The sequence below is a fragment of the Corylus avellana genome, chromosome 1 (genome assembly GCF_965113065.1).
Source record: "Corylus avellana chromosome 1, dhCorAvel1.hap1.2, whole genome shotgun sequence".
NCBI classification, from domain to species: domain Eukaryota; kingdom Viridiplantae; phylum Streptophyta; class Magnoliopsida; order Fagales; family Betulaceae; genus Corylus; species Corylus avellana.
The window spans coordinates 3,795,625-3,816,330 of record NC_142490.1 but is presented as its reverse complement, the minus strand read 5'-3'; the positions used below and the strand labels follow the sequence as shown (position 1 = coordinate 3,816,330).

Genomic DNA, 20,706 nt, shown 5'->3' with positions numbered 1-20,706 from the left:
TTTAGCTAATGCATGTGCACGATAATTGGTACATCTAGCCATTTTCAAAGCATTCCAACCTTAAGAGGAAGAGAGATCTAATCTAATATCAGCAAAATTTCAAGGGAAAAAAATAAGTGAATTATTGATAGGGAAAATAACCAAGAGAGCATCCATTCGAGAAAAAAGAGCTAACTTATTTATCTAACTATTTGGAGATTTCCTTGAGGCCATTGAATCTCTGGTGGTTTTTCCAAACATCATAATTCTACAAAACACTATTTATCTGATTTTTTTTTTATAAAAAAAATCAATATAAAAATATTCTCACTTTTTATATCATATAATTCATTTTTTACTATTATTCAAATAAAAAAATCATTACAAAACAAAATTTTTCAATTTTTTAATACTACTTTTTAACTTTTTCTATACCTATCATTATTATTTTTTTTTTTAATTTAACATAAATTAACAGTGTTGTTTAACAAATAAGGCCCTTATCACTAATGGTTAAGAGTCTTAAGACATTTGAAGATTTTCAAAGTAATAATTTGAATGCTCAATAATTGATATTACCAGCTAAATGATGAGTAGTGTTAAAAGTAAGAATTTTATTTTTCTTTGATTCTTAAATATGATGTGCTTTTCAAAATTACAATTAAATCAAATTTCAATGATAATATTTAAAGACACCACAATTATTTTATTTTATTTTTTGTTTTTTTTTTTTAAAAAAAGACAAAAGACAAAAGTCTTACTTGAAACTTACTCGAAGAATGACATCTCCTTTTGGAGTTGGGTCCAAAACTAAAAAAGGATACGACGTCGCCCTTGTAAACTCTTCCTCATAGAAATAAGGCAAAAAAGGCGACGGCGAACTTCGAAAGATAAGAGAAAAACCTCAAACGCTGTGAGAGTCTGTGACTGAAAACGATTTCCAGGTACGAGACTGTCTCAGTTATCTTACTTTCTCTCTCTGCTTTAATTTCTTTAATTTTGTGACTGCAAACAAAGATTTGGAAACAGAAATATATATATTTTTTTCTTTTGCAGGTGGTTTCCGAATTGGAATAGAAATTTATTCATCTGAAAAGTTGTTGAAATAAAATAAAAAACGAGAGAGAGAGAGTGTGTGTGCGCTAATGGATTCATCTTCATCAGTGATAACTCCAGAGGATGTGTTGGAATCGCTGATGAATGACGGTACAATCGACGCGCTCAGATTGAAGATCATCAACCAGCTCAAAGCCAATGTAAATATATGTCCCTCCCCCTCTATTTTCTTTGCTTGGGCTTTCTCTCTTTTTTTTTTTTTTTTTTTTTTTTTTTTTTTTTTTAGATTTGTGGGTAAAATCTAAATTATGGGCTTTTTTTTTAATTTTATATTCTGAGAGCTAATGGAGCAGTGAACTTGTCGAGTTTAGTGATTTTTGTGTGCTAATCGCCTGTATTGTTTGTTTGTATAGCTTCACTCGTTAGTCACTCATGAGTTACACAAGCATACACACACACACACACACGAACATGTATGTATATATTTATGTATAGAGCAGTTCTATAGATACCAGTGGATCATACAAAATATATTTTTAATGATAGGGTTAGTGGCAGAGCCAGGGATTTTTACATGGGGGGCTGAATATTGTTGCAAGGCAGAAGAGGGAGGAGGTTTGAAAAAGGCGACTTGGAAGTTGTGAAGAAGAGAGAAAGCAGAGGAGAGGGAGGGAGGAGTTGAGGGGAGGATGGATGAAAGGCAGACGTCTAGGTTATAGAAAAAAAGAAATATTTTGGTTTATAGAAACCTTTTAAGGGTTAATTTTTTGGATTTAAAAAAGAGCTCAAATGTTTTTATCATATTTTTGAGGAGAGAACTTTTAGGTTTTAAAAAGAAAAAAAGAAACCCAATTATATTTTGCAGTGGTGCATTTTGTAAGAGTTATTCATAAGAAAAGAATTTCCTATGTCTGCGTGAGTGCGTGCTTGTGGTTGTTCTTGATGAGGAGTTGAATATATTTAGGTTGAGTATGTATTTTAATATGTGGATATTAGCGATTTGTTAGTTAAAGTCCTAGTGTTGGCATCATTGATTCTAATTTGGGAACTAATATGCAATTCATGTGGTTGAATATAAGAATTTGTGGGGTTGTACTGTTTGCTCCAGTAGATCATAGTAAATTGTTGGCAGTATTGGTAGACTAACATGGGTTCCTCCTCCAGAGCTTTAATTCAGTGAATTTTGAAATTTTTCGAGTTTGTTGCTCTTATTGATTCTCACTTTGGCCAACTAGTTGTCTATGGTTATCCAATTTTTTAATCTAAGTGACATTGTCAGTTAATAATTCTGATGCCACTTTTGTGGGTGCAAACTTGGATCTCATACGAGTTTCTGGCCTCTTACAGAAGTGTACCTTTTCACTTGGTCCAGTAATTAGAAATGCAAAAGGAACGGAAGTAGAATAAACATAATTATGAGTATTTCAATCAAGGATTGTCAAACATTTCAATGCTTAAGGAAGTACTAGTTTATTTTTCTCTAAAAGGAATAATACTTATGTTGGTGCACCTTCTTTTTGCAGGAGGAGCTTAAGAATACCACTATCAAAATGGCAGAACAGAGCAAAGTTCTTAACACCCCTGGAGCAGAGAAACAGACGAAAAGAGAGCTGTTTGATGCTCTAAGGCAGGAACTTGAGTAAGTCTTGGTGTTTCTCAACTGTTTTCATTTGTTTTTCAAGATAGAATAGCCACCCAGGTTTGCACTAAATACTCTTGCTTACTTTGGAGAAAACTCATGGCTTATATGCAGTATCGGAAGGGGTTTTGATCATCTATTGGACAATTATCATTATCTTGAAGTTGTCTTGGCTGTATCAAATGTTAATAGTGACAGTTTTAACTATCACAAGATGATCTTATCTCTGGCAAAAGTTAATAAGATGGCCCATCCTGTGTAAATTGTGAAGATTGCTTTGGACAGATAGAAGCAACTTATCAGTGGGTGTTTGAGCAGTTGTGAAGCTGAATCCATGGCTAAAATGGCCTTATCCATATTAACTTCCTCTTAGCTGGCACAAAGTTTACATGCACTCTATCAAATTTTAGTAATACACAAAGGGATAGCGCTTTCTTAATCCCTTTTTTCGACCTTTTTTTATTTTTTTTTATTTCTGAAATTGACACCTTATGTTAATTTGTTGCACCTATCTCTATGTGAATCTTGAAGAACGTCCCACATGGTCAGAATGAATGATTTGTTACTTGTCATGGTTTAGAAGGGGCTTTTGATGTGGGACAATGCTATTTTTTTTTTTTTTTTTTGTCACTTGTTTTCTACAGCAGTTTCTGCTCCTTACAATTTTCATATTGATTTCATGCAGAGCTCCAGTGCTTGAGAAGGCTTCTAAATCAGTTTGGGAGCTTATTTTAGACAATAATGGGCTGGGGAAGGAAATTAGTGGGATGGTTGAAAAAGTATTTTGTCGACTGAGTGGACGGGAACCTCCTTTGTTTCCTATGCCAGATGGTGAGACTTGGCCTAATAAAGAAATTCAGAACGAGAAAGGAAAAGGAAAAGAATTTGCAAATGAAAACAACAAGGAAAAGGAGAATTCTCCCTCTATATCAAAGAAAAGGAGTTTTAGTGAAATGGATGCAGAAGGAGGTGCATATGAATCTGCAAGCAGATCTGGTGATCCTCCTGCCATGCTGGAAGAGTCTAGTAAATCACCTCAAGCAAGTTTGAAGACATGAGTCAGTATGTCAATCGAGTTAGGTATGACAGAAGTGGCTTCTGCAAATCTGGATCTTTAGTTTAGATTTAGATTTTAATTAGTTTCTGAATTCCTTTTTATGGACTAAAATCAACATTATTAGGATCTGACTAGAACAGAAGTGAATTTTAGCTACTGAGGTCTGAAACAGTGTTTGCACAACCCACATGTTTTATGCTGTAAAATTTGATTCATGCAGTTTATTTACTATTGTGTATTGTCAATATTTGTTACGAGGGGTGGTTGTATTTGTTGCTTGAATTGGTTATTATAGAATGTAGATAGGCTTACTTGTTACATGTCCACAGTGGAGCATACCTTCTGTCTCATTTGCTGACTCATTTTGACTACACTAATGAAAACCCGTTTCTGATTTTTACTGCTGACTGCTGTTATCTGGGCTGCAAAGTTGCCGCAGAAATTATATTATTATGATACTTATTCTCGGTAGATTGAATAGGAAAATTCTCTGATTGTTGAGCTTAACCTTATTGCACAAAATATTAAAAGAGAGCCAGCTCTCATAAACCAGTAGTGGTAGTTTGAATAGCATAGTGTTGCCTTTATCTGAAGATTTGTGATTCAATCTGTAAGCATAACGTTGATGGAGTCGAAGTGGAGCAGAAGGGGTTTTATCATGCATCCTATGTCAGTATGTGATAATCCTCAAAGTGTGGTTGGCAAAGTGTTTCAGGGTAAATTCAGTAGCAGGTACAGGTTCTTTTTAAGGCAGAAGCAAGTTCTTTTCCATAATCATGGAACCTGTTTCTGATTCTTTTGTTTGACAGATTATACAATCTTGCAGGTTAGAACATTCTCGGTAAAGGGACATACTTTATTGCTAGGAATGGTAATTCTGTTATTATCTGGAAGAATAATTGGATTGTGGGGAGTATAAGGGTATATTCTACAAGCAGCTTGCATGTTTTCCTGTCTTGAAAAGCTATTTGACCTAAATATCAAATACCTGTATGTTTTGGGGATGCTATAGTTGATGATAGTTTAAAGTTTGAACTTTATTTTTGTTCTTGTCGATGATTTCTCTCTGCATTTTTGGCTGTGACTATGTGTGAAGTCTCTCTGTATGAAGTTCTGGCAAATATCCAAGAACCCTATTAAATTCTACTACTTCAGAGTGGAGTGTAATGTAATTAATCCCTGGATTGTATTTTTTATAAGAATCGGTTGTATTGAATGTTGAATAAGATTGGAAATGGTGATGATGATATTGATGGTAATTGATAATTGGTTGCAGAGATGGATGGATTGTGATGATGGAATTCAACGGGCTAATTCGAGGTTAGCCCAACCTCCAAACAGTAAAACTGTATTCTGAGATTTTTCTTCAATGAATCATACAAACTTGCAGATGGGCTTTCAGACAAGAGAACACTCGGCCGAATCAGCTAACATTCTAACTTTTTCAACAGACAGGAACTAACCCAATCAAAATACAAATGGGCTAACAGCCCATCAACCCAAACCCAAGAATTTGACTAACAGATTACAGGGGCGAAAATGCAGGTGGATAATAATCACCCGCATCCGCTATTTGCATATGCAGATGTGAATGCGGATAACAAAAACCATTATTTGCATATGCATACGGATAACGGTTTTAGGGTATGCAGACGCAGATAATAACTATATCTGCATTCCCTTTATAGGATTTGGCTTCTATGCGGTAGTGCAAACTACCACATAGTAGCGGTAGTCCAAAACGACCCAAAACTAATATTTTTAAAGAAAAAGAAAAATATTAAAAAAATTAATAAAAAAAAAAAAGAAAAAAAAAAGAACAATTAAAGGGATGGATCTGGCTTAGGTGCGGTAGTGCAAAACTACCGCACCATGCGATAACCCAAAACGACCTAGTTTAGGGTCGTTTTGGGTAATAAAATAATATTTTTTGCAAAGAAAAAGAAAAATATTAAAAAAAATAGAAGAGAAAAAAAAATATATATATATATATATATATATATATATATATATATATGAAAGGGCCAAAATGGGGTGGCCGAACTACCCCATTTTGCCCAAGAGGGTGGTCTGGCCACACCCAAAAGGGCAAAAGACCTAAAAAAAAAAAAAGTACGAGTTTTGGCCCTTTGGGGGGCCTAGGGGTGGTTTTGGCCATCCCCAAAGCCGGTATGGGGGTGGCCGAAACCACTCCCAGGCCCTTGGGGGTGGTCCAAACCGAAACTTTTTTTTTTTTTTTTTTTTGGCCTTTTGGGGGTGGCCGAACCACTCCCTTGGCCATGGGGGTGGCTGGAGACACTCCCTTGGGCCAAAATGGGGTGGCCCGGCCACCACATTTTGTATTTTTTTGTTTTGTTTTGTTTTGTTTTATTTTGTTTTTTTTTTTTTTTTTTGTTTTAATTTTTTAATATTTTTTTTTTTCAAATGTTTTCTTGTTTTTTGTTTTGTTTTTTAATGTTTTTTTTTATTATTATTATTAGTGGGCGGGGCCCACAATTATTCCCACTAACTTTTGTTCAAAACTACACCAAAACGGAACAGTTTTGAACTACAGCCATGCAGTAGTTTGCTCTACCGCATAGAAGCCAAATCCTAAAGGGGTAGCTCCATGGCCGGTATGGGGGTGGACGAACCACCCCATGGCCAAGGGTGGTTCGGCCACCCCCAATGACCACCGTTTGTCCTTGATGCTGCAACCGGCGGGATCCTTCATGCTGCAACCGACAGTCTCTCCCTCCATCGTTAGCAACTTAGCATTCATCAATCTAACTGATCATTCAAACAGCAGGCAACAGAAAACAATCAAATCAAACAAACATGGCTCTTAAGAACACTCCACCACTATCGCCTCTTCTCTACGCTCAGTCCCCAATCTATTCCTCTCACTCGCCACCCTTCTCTTCACCCTTTCCCTAATCCTCTTCTTCCTCTTCTCCAACGCCAACACTCAAATCACTCCCCAAACTACCGTTCAACAGCCCTACACTGTTGGCAGCAGTGGTTGAAGAATCCCGTGATGGGGATATGCCGAACTAACACTGCTGACAGCTTGTGAAACCAAAATCACTGCTTGAGGTGAATGGTTTGCTAGGTTAATTTGCCAAAAGAACGGGTTTTGTGGGGACTGAATTTTCGCTTGGGTAGGGGTGGTAGTTGTAGTCTATTTTCGTTTGGGTTTTGAATGGCAATGACTGCCGATTGGATGGGGGTGATTGGGATTGCTACTAGATTTTTTAAAAGGGTTGGATTTTCTGATTGGGTTTCTTGTTCGGTTTGGATATTAGGTTGATTTGTTTTGATTGGGGATGGTGGAATGATTGGATATTTGTTTTGATTGGTTGCTTTGTTCTTGAACTCGATCCCGCCGATTTGCAATCTGGTAAAGAGGTCTCTGATGAAAAACACCAAGTCTTCTTTGGAAGAGCAAGGACCTGGGTGAGAGAGAACGATGGCGTTTGACTGGTGGAGGACCCCGGATCGGAGCAGCGAGCAAGTCAGAGTCGTTAGGAGGAGAGGAGGAGGACGAAAAGGAGGTTGGTGATGAGGGAGAGAAGGGTTTGTGGTGAAGAGGAGGGGGTATGGTGGTGGCGGCAGAGGCGGCAGGATTCATTTGGGCTGGAGCTCAAGTGGTAGTGGCAGTGAATACATGTGAGAGAAGGAGGAAGGGGGGAGGGGTTTGCTTAGGCCAAACAGTGGCCTTTGGGGGTGGGCCGACCACCCTAGTTTGGGAGCCACCCCTTTAATTATTTCTTTTTCTTTTTCTTTTATTTTTATTAGTTTTTTTAATATTTTTATTTTCCTTTTTCTTTTTCTTTAAAAATATTAATTTTTTATTGCCCAAAACGGCTACCGCACCTGAGCCGGATCTCCCTTTATCTATAATTTATATATATTATATATTAAATATATAATTTATATATTTAATTAAATTCACTAAAATGACCTCGTTTTAGATCTGGTTTTTTTTTTTTTTTTTTTTTTGGATTTGTAATTTTTGTTTGTCAAATTTATAATTTGTGTTTTTTATATTTGCTAAATTTGTAATGTTGTTAGATTTCACTTTAAGAGACTCTTGATTTTTTCTTGTTGAATCGGGCATTTAACAATTTCATTTAAAAATCAATTAGTGTATAGTGAGAGAAGCCAAACCCTTTTATAGTATTCGAAATCGTACTCCGCAATGCATATTCTAAGAGTCGTCCAAGTAAGTAGAGCTGCATTGTTGCACCTCAACATGGCATTCATGCGACTCGAACCCATGACCGTGGCTCTGATACCATTTGTTGGATCGAACCTTTGATCATTTCATCTGTAAACTAATTGGTGTCCAGTGAGGAAAGCCAAAACCTTTTGTAGCATTCCGCAAGACATATTCTAAGAGTCGTCCAAGTGAGTAAAAAGACATTGTTACACCTCAACAATTTTGATTTAATTGCCTTATATGTTCTTCCTTTATTATTATTATTTTTTCAAATATTTTTTCTCGTCACCAACTACAAATAGATGATACAAAAAGCTAACTAATGTATGAAATGAAAATTTCATGGCAAAATAATTAGCAAATGTGATATAAATAATAGTGTTCAACTATCTACAATGCATTTTTGTATTTACTAGAAGCAAGAATTATAACATCCAGTTCCAAAATATTCATTACCTCATAGGCAGATAGCGAATAATAATCACATTTATTAACCACAATAACCACGCAAATGCGGATAGTAATTATATCATACGGATGCAGTTTAATCTTGATGACATTGAAGACAGTTACCACATTCCATTAATGATGGACAAGATCAAAGAAGAACAACTATATCAACAGAAGCATGAGGAAGGCAATTGTGCTGGTGAATTCACCGAGGAATTTTCCTTTAGAGAAACATATTTTTCGAACAAATAGGATCTATGAAAACACTCATGACTTGTTCTTCTCTTCGCCCATGCGGTAGGACTCAAGTTAGCTTGTGTGCTCACTGGGGAGATCAAAGAAGAGCCGACGAAGGAGCAAGAAAAGCATGAAATGAAAAGAGAAGCAAAAAGGAAAAAGGAAGGCTACCTAAGAAAAGAGAAAGAGAAAGAAGTAGAAAAGCATTGGTTTCCTCCAATATTTCAGCATTTATTATTCTCTTTTTGAAGTTTATATATTGAAATAAACATGACCATAAAGGTGGGTTGGAGTCCTTTTAATATAGGATTGAGCCACAATTCCAATATTCACTTTTATGGGCATGTTTCTTGCTTTTTGACACATTTTGTATGTCTCTCATGTAATAATCATGATCAAAGCATCAGGCGATATTTATGCAAATCATAAACAAGTTGGGAAAGGAAAAGGGATGAAGGGAACAGAAAGTTATCAATATCGCATTTCATTTTAAGGAAATGCTAAAGAAATAAGTTGTCACTTCCTATATGTTTTCAGATATAATTTAATTTAATGAAATTTTATGACATATTTTACAAGACAAAGCAAGAAACAAACATCGGCACCAAACTATTTTTATGTCCTTCAAACCAAAAATATAAATGATTTTTTTCTTCCACGTTTTCAATTTGTTTTCCTCCCTTTCCTTTTTCTAAAAACAAATTGTTGCTGAGTCGGTCACTAATTGATCACTTAGCTAATTTTTATGATTTCATAGCTCTTACACGAGTAATCTTATACACACTCTTACTTTTCTACGCTCATTTTCTCACACCCATTGAATGGCACATCAGCCCATATATAGTTTGCTTTTGCTACAAATGGCACGTGATTCCAGCCCTAGATGAGCTTTCACCTAGCATCTTGTTTCTGCCACACATGATCTTTACCAATTTCATTAGTGCATCATCATTTCATCAACGGTTTTGAAGGTTGAACTCATGCTTAGAATTCGCTCTTTGCAAACACTGGATCTATTTTAGCAAAAATAATAAAAAATCTATCATTTTTCTTTTCAAACTTAAGCTTCTACAAACTTCCACCTTGAGAAAGAAAAATGGAGCGCGGCTGAAGGAATGTGAAAGAGAAAGAAGTAGAAAAGTATTGGTTTCCTCCAATATTTCACCAATTTTTTCTCCATTTTTTCTAGTTTATATATTGAAATAGTAGACATGATCATAAAGGTGGATTGGATTCCTTTTAATATGGCATTACAAAAAAACAATTTTTTTATGACAAGAGATTTTTGACGTTTTTTAGTGTCTGACGCGTTAGGAAATTTTTCTGATGGGTCGTTTCTGACGCGTGTCGATTGTCAGAAACATAGATGTCAGGAAAAAAAATTTCCTGACGTGTGAGTGGGTAAAACGTCAGAAAATTCTGACGTTTTACTTTGTCACACATCAAAAAATATTTCTGACATGGCAGAACTGCCACGTCAGAAAATTTTCTGACGTGGTAAAGATGCCACGTCAGAAAATTTTCTGACATAATATTTCTACCACGTCAGAAAATTGAAAAATTAAATAAAATATTAATTTTTTTTAAAAAAAATTTTTCTGGAATTTTTTTTAATTAAAAAATTTATTAATTAAAATTAATTTTCAATTAAATTTTAATTTTCCATTTTTTTGGGAATTCCTCTGCGCGTGAGGGAGCTGCCGTGCAGAGAAACACATTTCTCTGCACCATGGCTGCCACTCCCTTTCTTCTTTTCTCAATTCTCTCTCTCTCTCTTTTTTTCTCCAGCTCTAGCTCCCATTTCTCCATTTAATTTTCTCACTCTCTCCCTCTTCTTTTTGATCTCCATGGTGCAGATCTGCACCATGGTTTGAGTTTTTGAAAATATTTTCAAAAACTCAAACCGAAAACATCTTCAAAAAATTAAAACCAACCATTAAGAAATCAAAAAATTAATCTGAAAAACCCAAAAAATCTTCTTATCGATCTTCTCCTCTTCTTCTTCTCTTCTCCTTTTTTTTTCTTCTTCTTCTCTTCTCCTTTTATTTTTCTTCTTCTTTTGCTTTCTTCGATCTGCTGCATGCTTCTCAATTTTTTCCCTTCACCTTCTATTTTTCTTCATCCTCTAGAGGTGCCGTGCAGACTGCAGAGAAGCAGGGAGATTGAGACAGGAGAGAGAGTGTGCTGGGAAAAAAAAATGAAGAGGTGAAAAATAATAAGTGGGAAAAAGTTGAGGGGGGTAATAAAAAGAGGAAAAGAAGTTCAAAATTCCGCTTATTGGGGGGCCAATCGAGGCAATTTCCTAACGTGCCAGGTGTTGCACACACACACACATATATATATAATTTTCTGACGTGGCACATTCCAACGTCAAAAAAATTCTGACGTGGTAAATGTGGCCACGTCAGAAAATATATAATTTTTTGAAATTGCTAAATCTGTAATAATTGTTAGAAAATTCTGACGTGGTACTATTCTCACGTTAGAAAATTATTTTCTGACGTGGTAAAATTCCCACGTCAGAACATTGCTGACGTGGCAATAAAATATTTATTGTAGCCACGTGAAAATCCCATTTTTTTTGTAGTGTGGATTGAGCCACAATTCCAATGCTCACTTTTATGAGCATGACCAAAGCATCAGGCAATATTTATGCAAATCATATTGAAAAAAAAAAAGAAAAAAAAAAAAAGTTAAAGGGTTGCAAGGAAATAGAAAGATATCAATATCGCATTTTGTATAAAGGAAATGCCAGTATTATTTGTCTACTTTAGTTTGATTTGAAAGGTATTTATTTATTTGCATCAATAAATAAAACCTTTTTTTTTACTTTACTTTTATTTCTAACCCAATAAATAGAAAAAAACTACAAAAAAAAAAAAAAAAAAAAGTCCCACAGTACTTGGCACAAATTAAATACTGGCAACAGTGCCACAAGTGTACTTAGCATCCACGGACATCATGTCGGCTCGATTTTTCAAGCGCGTAATTAGAGAAAACCCGAACCTCTTAACAACATAAATTGTCAAATATTTATCAATATCCTCCAGTCTTGACAAACAACAATAAGATAAAATAACGAACAAACTGACAACATGCATATATAGTCTTAAAAGTAATCTTAATCTTAAATGAAAAAATCTAAATAAAAGAATTGCTTGATCAGAAATTTCGGCTGATTCCACCGTTGAAGTGGTTGCCAACAGCCATTCGAAGGTGTAGATCAGAGACGCTGCTTCCTTCCCAATTAGTGATAAACCAAGAATTTCATCGTTGGTAGTGTAAGTTTTTATTCATTGAACCCCGGGCCCGGCCCCATCATCGCATTGCATGTAGTCGTTCTGATTATTAATGCATTCAAGTTCTTCGTACATCATCAATGGGTTCATAAGATTTTCATTGTTCCATGCTTGAGGTTCTGAAATAGCCCTCCCTGCTCCTTCCCTGTCATCACAAGGAGCTGACACATTGTTTTGAAAAGATGTAGCTGGTTGATCAATCTGATATCCCATTACTTGGGTATCTATAGAAAATGGCGGTTCAATCTGATATCCCATTACTTGGGTTATTTGGGTATCTGTAAAATCTGGCTGTTGAATTTGATATCCCATTTTTTGGGTATCTGTAGATAATGAGTGTTGAATCTGATATCCCATTACTTGGGTTTCTCCAAAACTAGTAGATAATGGCTGATTCCATGTATTTGCCGCCATACCTGGGTTGTTAACACCTAATTGGTTGCTGACGACTTCGGGCAAAGAAAAGTTCTGATATCCCATTACTTGGGTTTCTCCAAAACTAGTAGATAATGGCTGATTCCATGTATTTGCCGCCATACCTGGGTTGTTAACACCTAATTGGCTGCTGGCGACTTGGGGCAAAGAAAAGTCCATATCTATGTTGTCACAAATGTTTGAAAAACAAAGTTAGGAGTACATTCTTTGTACGTACTGAAACCTTAAAAAAGATAAATGCTACACAAAATCTCATCTTTACTCTCTGACATGAAATTTGGGAGTTTGTGTACCTGTTGGATCCTTGATGCTAAGGCGTGGTTGGTGGATTTGGTTATGTGCCTGAACTGGTTGCCAACCGGGTCCGGGTCCGGCGATGTTTGAGCCATTTCCATTGGAATCCAAAAAAATTACATCGGAATTAATACATGTTTGATCCTTGATGCTAAGGCATGGTTGGTGGATTTGGTTATATGCCTGAACTGGTTGCCAACCGGGTCCGGCGATGTTTGAGCCATTTCCATTGGAATCCAAAAAAATTACATCGGAATTACTACCTGTTTGATCCTTGATGCTAAGGCATGGTTGGTGGATTTGGTTATATGCCTGAACTGGTTGCCAACCGGGTCCTGGTCCGGGTCCGGCGATGTTTGAACCATTTCCATTGGAATCCAAAAAAATTGCGTCGGAATTACTACCTGTTTTATCCTTGATGCTAAGGCATGGTTGGCGGATTTGGTAATGTGCCTGAACTGGTTGCCAACCGGGTCCGAGTTCGGCGATGTTTGAGCCATTTCCATTGGAATCGAAAAAAACAGTGGAATTAATACCTGTGCTAAGGCATGGTTGATGGATTTGGTAATGTGCCTGAACTGGTTGCGAATCGGGTCCGGGTCCAGCGATGTTTGAGCCATTTCCATTGTAGGAAACGGAAGGGAAGTAAGGACAAGGAATATTTGGGAAAGAAGTTTGGCTCAACTCTAACAACCGGCTATCGGATTGCAGGAGCTTCTCATAGTGTTTTTCAAGGACTCTTGGAGGAAATTCAAGATAGTGAATCCTGAGAATAGCATATCAAACACCAAAATCATATTAGTTGTTGTTGTTTTGTTTTTTGTATTTTGTACTTTTTATTTTTTATTTTAGCAAGATAAACAAAAGATTAAAGAAGATAAAAACTTGAATAAAACTAATAACAGTGCAAATAATAATAATAATAATAAAAAACTAAAACTAAATCGAAAATAGATTCAAAATTAAATCTGGTCTAATAATTTTTTGACGAAAAGGCCGAGAAGACGGCCTCCATGAAAGTGGTATGTGATACAATATGATGTTTGGATAACCGAAAATAAATGTGCATGAATGATGATTGCAATGAGACAATCGATGAAAATTACCTTTTTATACGCACCGGTGGATTGGGTGGACAGACGGGGTCCCTCATCCCAATATTTTTTTAGGGGATTGATATTTATAAAATTCAAATTGAAAAATTTGATAGATAACAAGTGAATTGAGCTAATGCCCTAATGTCAAAAATAAAATTCCAAAAATAAAATACAAACCTGTGAATTAGAGCTTGCCCATTAGTAAAGTCTTGACTGGGTTCCCATTGAGCATGTTTTCTGGGCTCTGGATCAGACTCTTGAAAGAACGCAGGTTGAGTGCCAAGCTGAAATCATGTTAAATTTGAGACTCTAAGAAGAAATAGAACCTCAATGAACCTCTATCTATTTTTCTTTTTTCCAATAAAAAATGGCAGAAGGAGACGATCAAGTAATATCTATCCGCTAAAAACCACACAAGAGGGGCCTAAACGGTAGAAACCGCAAGCAACTCTCGAGTCCAGTTGAACCATTTTGATTCATTGAAAATAAAAAAATTAAAAAAAAAACAAAAAAAACAACCTCAACTCCCAGAATTCCATGCTCATTTGCAACAATTGAAGCTGTGATTCCTACAATATCAATCCACCTTATTGCAATCTTTCTTTTCAAACTCTCCTCCATGATCTCCCACACCAATTGTTTCTTTGCATAGTGAAACTTGGCCACCAAGGCACCTTCACGATTTGGCACTTCCTGCAAAATTTCTAGTTAAAAACCTATAAATAAACCTTTTTTTTTTTTCTTTTTTTTTTTTTCTCATTATTTACTGCAACTTTTCGGAGTTGTGGATTAATTTACCTTCCACGAGCCAATTGTAAGTGATAATGCACTGAAGTTTGAAGCCTTAAACTTCTCAGCATCAATAACAGCCTTGGCTTGAACAGCACCATGAACTGGGTTTCGATTAGTCCTAGAAACATTCTCTGTGTTCTCTGCATCAGAAATGCTCTTCCCTACTAACTCCAAGAAGGAGTCTGTATTCGAAAATTTCAATCCGAGAGGACCCAAGGTCAAGAGAGTTTGAGTCAAGTAAATGTCCTGTAATGGATATCGAATAGTCAAATGTTAAATCAGTTTGCATGCATCGACAAAACAACCAAATATCATGCATTGACCACAAAAACTAGAAAATTGGAAATGATTGTTAAATAAACTATCATGTCAAGGAAGTTTGATACCTTTGAGAGTCTTTTAGTGAACTGAGATATCACTCTATCTAAAAGCTTAAATTGATATGGGCTCAATTATACTATATTAATCACACACCATCTTAAATGTAAATGAGATAGAGAGGGACCAATGTGCTAAGATCACATCCAAAGAAAAAATAAATAAAATAAAAAAAAAAAAAAAAAAAATAAAGTAAAAAAATAAAATAAAAAAATAAAAATTATGCTAGACTTGATTAAAGGCAGGGGCGTACCCAAGTGTAAGGTGGGGATGCCCCAAAATTTTTACAATTCTTTATAAAATATACAAATTTTATGAATCCAAAATTAACATATTATGTCTTTATTCCATTCATATTCTTTTTCTCTTAGTCATGTTCTCCACATTTCGTTTGAGATTTTGGTTTACAATATTTATTTTTTGTACCATTTTTCTTGAATATATTATTGTGTGTTTGTGATGCTATGAGATTAAATTTAAAAATTCTATGTTTTTATTTTATATAAAAAAAAAGCACAAACTTTTGTATTTATATAAGTCAATGTATAAAAAAAAAAATTAAAAAAAAAATGTTGTTGATGTGATCTCTAGATTGATATCTGCAGAATGGTATGTTTACTTCTTGTTTTTCATGCTTGAATAAGATTTTCATTAGTCAAATAATGAAAATAAATTATCTAATCACTTTATACATAAATAAAATAAAATAAAATAAAAATCAATTCTTTTAAAGAAAAGCCACCAAAAATGCAGAAAACAAAGCAAAAGAACCTTCCAAACAGAAACAACAATCCTAAAGAGAGCTTTATGCATTAACAGCCCCTTCTTCAGAACTGAGAAGACGAGGCTTAGATTTTCTTGCTTTTTCTTGGTTGAATGATTGAACCCTTTACACTATACACTCTTTCTCGATATCCCATGCAAAGAAATTTCTCAACAGAAAAATAGAAGAAGAAAGAAGAAAAGAACTTGAATCCACCTTTCCACCATTGTTTTCTGATACTTGTTTCAGCCTATCGTTTACAACGTTTGAGATGTGGTAATCAGAACCCTCGTTCTGAGACTGCTGAGAAACATGGTTGTCGCGAGACCCCATTGCTTGAATCCTCAATCCTGTATAGATATATACAAAAAAGAGGTTAGATATATTTACATATATCTACAAAGGGTCCGCTGGAGTAAGGGAGCAACACGCAAAACAGAGGAAACAGGGGAAGTAGCAGCATAATCGGGACTTCATTATCATTTATAATGGGCAGGAGTCTTTTTGACGCGGGACTGCTGATGTCATAATTTTTTCCCGCTAGTCCTGCGGATTTTCTGGGTTGTTAGATTTGTTGGCTTGGGAAGAGAAATGAGATAGCTAGACACGTTAGTCTACATACGATAATCAAAATGAAAATAAAAATGAATTTAGTTTTTATCTTCTTTTTTTTTATTATTATTAAAAGTAATTTCTTGAGTTTGTTAGATTTTGCTGGATACAGCTGTGTAATACTTCTAACCTTATTTTGAATTTTAACTACAAAAATGGGCTACTGTTTTTACTTGATTTTAGTGTTTTGGGCACATATTTTCATTTCAAAATTTTTGTATATATATTTTTTCAACACTAATTTATATGATATTGGGCTTTTTTTTTTTTTTTTTAATGGTAAATATATTATAAGTGTTTGGGTCAACTCACCAAAACTAAAAAATCTCTTAAGTTTTTTTTTTTTTTTGAATTTTTACTTCTTGGATCAATCGAAATGTCAATAAAATTCCTACCTTCCACTGATGCGATCCAACAAGCATCAGTGGAAGGAGGTGAAGGAGGCTATGGTCACGAATGAGAGGACGGATTGAAAGAAATGCTTGGGAAGAAGAAAGTACTTTTGGCCCAACCTCGGAAAGAGCCTGAACATTCTGGCCTATGTAAAACGAGTCGACCACCCTAGGGGGTTAGGGGTGGCTTTCCGGCCACCCTTCTTTCTTTTTCTTTTTTTTTTTTTAATTTTTAAATTAAATTAATAAAAATTATTATACTGATGTGGCAAAACGGTGCGTTTTGATTGGGACTAACGGGCATTACAAAAATTTAACGGTAGGAATTTTATTAGCATTTTGATTGACCCCGAGAGTAAAAATTCGAAAAATTCAAAAAAAAAAAAAAAATTAATTAATTTTTGCGGGTTGACTCAAGGACTTATAATATATTTACCCTATTTTTTATTAGTACTCAAATATTTATATATTCAACTATAGACATCAATTAAAGTTTGTTATCAATTTATTCTAAGAAATGTATAATATTTTCAACCATTAATACATAAACTATGTATAAACTTTTAAGGAAACAATTTTATTGAAGTGAGTGAAAATAAAGGAATTAAATGGAAAATTTAAATATAAACCAAAATTTATTCATTTTAACAATTAATTTGCTAAGGAAAGAGTCATCTTTCACTTTTAAAATATTGACTTTTAGTAGACTTATGTTAAAATTGGATGACGTAACAATAAAAACTAGCATTTATAAAATAAATAAATAAAATTATTTGTTGATTCAAAAGTTAATTTTAACGGTCTTTTTATTCAATTATATGAGAGTACGTTGTAAAATAAAATTAGTACTCTTTCAAAGTCTTTATTCTCTATTAGATAATTCCTATTTAGAGTTTTAAATTTTAAACAATTGTAAAACCTTCACTCTTTTAGTTGGACGTGTTTATCTTCCAAATAAGATAAAGTAGAGTTTTTAAATCTCAATTTATTTATAAACAGCCGCCACTGCATCAAGCACAACCAAAGTTTTGTGTTGAGATTCCCATTTACAAAATTCATCCTAAATTCCAATTTCAAAATAAAAGTTTGTGCATCAGCCAATTATTCCACATGCATGGATGGAATATGATATCAATTAAAAATTATTCTTATTTATTTATTTATTTTTTTCTATTTGATAATGGGACAAAGGTTAATATCGGGAGAAAACAATAACTATGGGAAGACAAAGAAAAAAAAAAAAAAGGGGTAACTTCACTTACCCCCCCATACTTTCACCCTTTTTGCAGACACCCCCCCATTGTTCAAAACCTCTCACTTACGTGTATCAAAGTCTGAGTTTCGTTCACTTTGGCCCTTCGGTTAGGATTTTCTGTGAAATCCTAACGGAAGGGGTCGCACGTGCCGCGCACGTGCGAAAGAATTATTGGAAGCCCCGTTTTACCCCGGATGCGACCACGTGTACAAACACGTTTAGGGTTTTTTTAAGAAAATCACGAAAACTCGAAATTGAAAAACGATTTGGATAGCGTCTTCGTGAAGAACACAGGCCGACGACCACTGACCTTCGTCAACCCACCCAGTACCAGATTTAAATCGCGATTCCACCCAAATAAACCAACCCTAAATCGCGATTCCACCCAACCCAAAATCGCGATTCCACCCAACCCTAAATCGCGATTCCACCCAACCCTAAATCGTGATTCCACCCCGTGCCTATCTCATGTAGTTGCGTTGGAAGATTTGCCCGTAAGCCGTCTTCTTCGTCTCTGCCATCTTTTCCAGGTATAGTCCCTTTTGTCAAATGATTTTGGTTGTTTTATATGTTGGTATGCCGAGTCGTCGACCATTGTGGTCCCCTTTTCCGTATGCCGAGTTTCACATTGTGGTCCCCTTTATTGTCGAATGTTGTCTATTTGTGGGTTGTCTATTTGTGGGTCATATGGTTTTATTGTCAAAAGTCTGTCAAATAAAAAACGATTTGTGTACTGGTGGGTTGAATAAAGTGGGTGTCCACTTTCTTTGGTCAAATTGATGCTAGCAAAATGTTGGGTGTCCATTTTCCATTTTTAAATTGGCTACTGTCGGTTGAAGAAAGTTGACTGTCTGTTAGGGTTTGCTTTAGCAAAAAAGTCACTGCAAAAAAGTCACTGCATATTTAGGGTTTAGCAATAATTAAGTCCATACTTAGAGTTAAATTATCACTGTTTGAGTGATGTTGTTCACTGCAAAAAGGCACTGCATATTTAGGGTTTAGCAATAATTAAGTCCATACTTAGAGTTAAATGTGATTTTTTTAATTGTTGTTGTTCACTGCAAAAAGGCACTGCATATTTAGGGTTTAGCAATAATTAAGTCCATACTTAGAGTTAAATTCTCACTGTTTGATTGCTGTTGTTCACTACAAAAAAAGTCACTGCATTTTTAGGGTTTAGCAATAATTAAGTCCATACTTAGAGTTAAATTCTCACTGTTTGATTGTTGTTGTTCACAAAAAAAGTCACTGCATTTTTAGGGTTTAGCAATAATTAAGTCCATACTTAGAGTTAAATGTGATTTTTTTAATTGTTGTTGTTCACTGCAAAAAGGCACTGCATATTTAGGGTTTAGCAATGATTAAGTCCATACCTAGAATATTCTGGATGCTTTAGCCAAAAGTCACTGCATACTTATGGTTTAGCAATAATAGTATGCATACTTAATGGTTTATTTCTCACTGTTTGATTGCTTTTTAGGCTTTAGGGTTTGTAAGCTTTAGGGTTTGTTTTAGTTTAATGCTTTTTTGGAATATTCTGCATGCTTTAGCTAAAGCTCACTGCATACTTAGGGTTTGCGTACTTAATGGTTTATTTCTCACTGTTTGATTGCTGTTTAGGGTTTAGGGTTTGTTTGTTTAATGCTTCGTTGGAATATTCTGCATGCTTTAGCCAAAGCTCACTGCATACGTAGGGTCACTCAATGGTGTATTTTGTTGCTTCCTTTTTTTGTGTTCTGTAAATATATGTTGCATTTTGTTTAATGCTTTTTGCATCCTGTCTCAATGTGGCAGGCCGCATAATGGCGAGTGACATATTGCTGTTTGAGGTCCATTACAATGGTTACTTCAATAGGGCGAATAGGTGTACGTATGTGGGTGGGTTTGTTCATAATCATTCGGTTCATGATGTACATAAGATGTCTTTCTTGGATATTGAGGAAATATGTAAGGAGTATGGGTATAGGTTTGGTGACCTCATTCACTACAAGATACCTGATACGTCTTTAGATGAAGGATTAAGGCTGATATCATCTGATCATGATGTAAATGAAATGGTTTCACACCATTTAGGGCATGGGCTAGCTGAGTTGTATTTGGTTTCATTTGATGCTGTTAATGTAGATGCGGTAGATGACAATGCAGAAGAGGATGAAGAATATGAGAGGACTGTTGTATATAAGAAGGATGCTTTCTGGGACGAGGTTCTTAGCGTAGATACTGATGCTGAGTCATCAGATGGGGAGGAGCATGTGGAGTCAGAAAGGGTGGGGGGTTCGGGTGTTGTTGATGATGAAGCAGGGTTTAGGGGTGAGGAAGATGGGGGTGAGGAAGATGGTAGTGAGGAAGCTGGGGGTGAGGAAGATGGTAGTGAGGAAGCTTGGGGTGAGGAAGCTGGGGGTGAGGAAGCGGGGGGTGAGGAAGCTGGGGGTGGACATGTGGAAGAAATAGGGGGGGAAGATGATGAAGATGATAGTGAAGATCTTTGTCCGAGTGACATACTTAGGTCGCCCGCTCCCAGTGCTAGTGACGATGAAGAAACATCAAGTCGTCGTGATGTCACCAAAAGAATTCCATTTACCAAAGAAGAGATGCAAAATCCAGTGTTGCAAATAGGTCATGTGTTTGGTGATGCGGTGCAGTTTAGAAAAGCGGTGAAGCAAGCAAATATTTTGAAGGGGAAGGATTTAGAGTTCCCAAGAAATGAAACCAAGAAGGTTATAGCTCGTTGCAAAGACAAGAAATGTAAGTACAGGGTTTATGGGAAGAA

At 35.5% G+C, this 20,706-nt stretch overlaps 1 protein-coding gene across 2 annotated transcripts; it reads left to right on the top strand.

Moving 5' to 3' along the window:
* Positions 1 to 799: 799 nt before the first annotated feature.
* Positions 800 to 4,134, top strand: LOC132171011 (antigenic heat-stable protein). 2 transcript variants are annotated; one of them, XM_059582204.2, is made up of 4 exons: positions 800 to 923; positions 1,144 to 1,235; positions 2,559 to 2,674; positions 3,360 to 4,134. In XM_059582204.2, the coding sequence occupies exons 2-4, from the start codon at positions 1,176 to 1,178 to the stop codon at positions 3,730 to 3,732; spliced, it is 549 nt and encodes a 182-aa protein (XP_059438187.1). In that variant the 5' UTR covers positions 800 to 923; positions 1,144 to 1,175; the 3' UTR covers positions 3,733 to 4,134. The 2 variants fall into 2 exon arrangements, with proteins under 2 accessions (XP_059438187.1, XP_059438186.1); XM_059582203.2 differs by having other exon boundaries at positions 1,036 to 1,235.
* Positions 4,135 to 20,706: the final 16,572 nt, after the last annotated feature.

Excerpts from the sequence above, each read along its gene's own strand:
- LOC132171011 (XM_059582203.2), top strand. The coding sequence starts at position 1,125 with ATGGATTCATCTTCATCAGTGATAACTCCAGAGGATGTGTTGGAATCG. Across the intron at positions 1,236-2,558 it reads TCAACCAGCTCAAAGCCAAT|GAGGAGCTTAAGAATACCAC; the intron begins GTAAATATATGT and ends TTCTTTTTGCAG. Across the intron at positions 2,675-3,359 it reads GCTCTAAGGCAGGAACTTGA|AGCTCCAGTGCTTGAGAAGG; the intron begins GTAAGTCTTGGT and ends GATTTCATGCAG.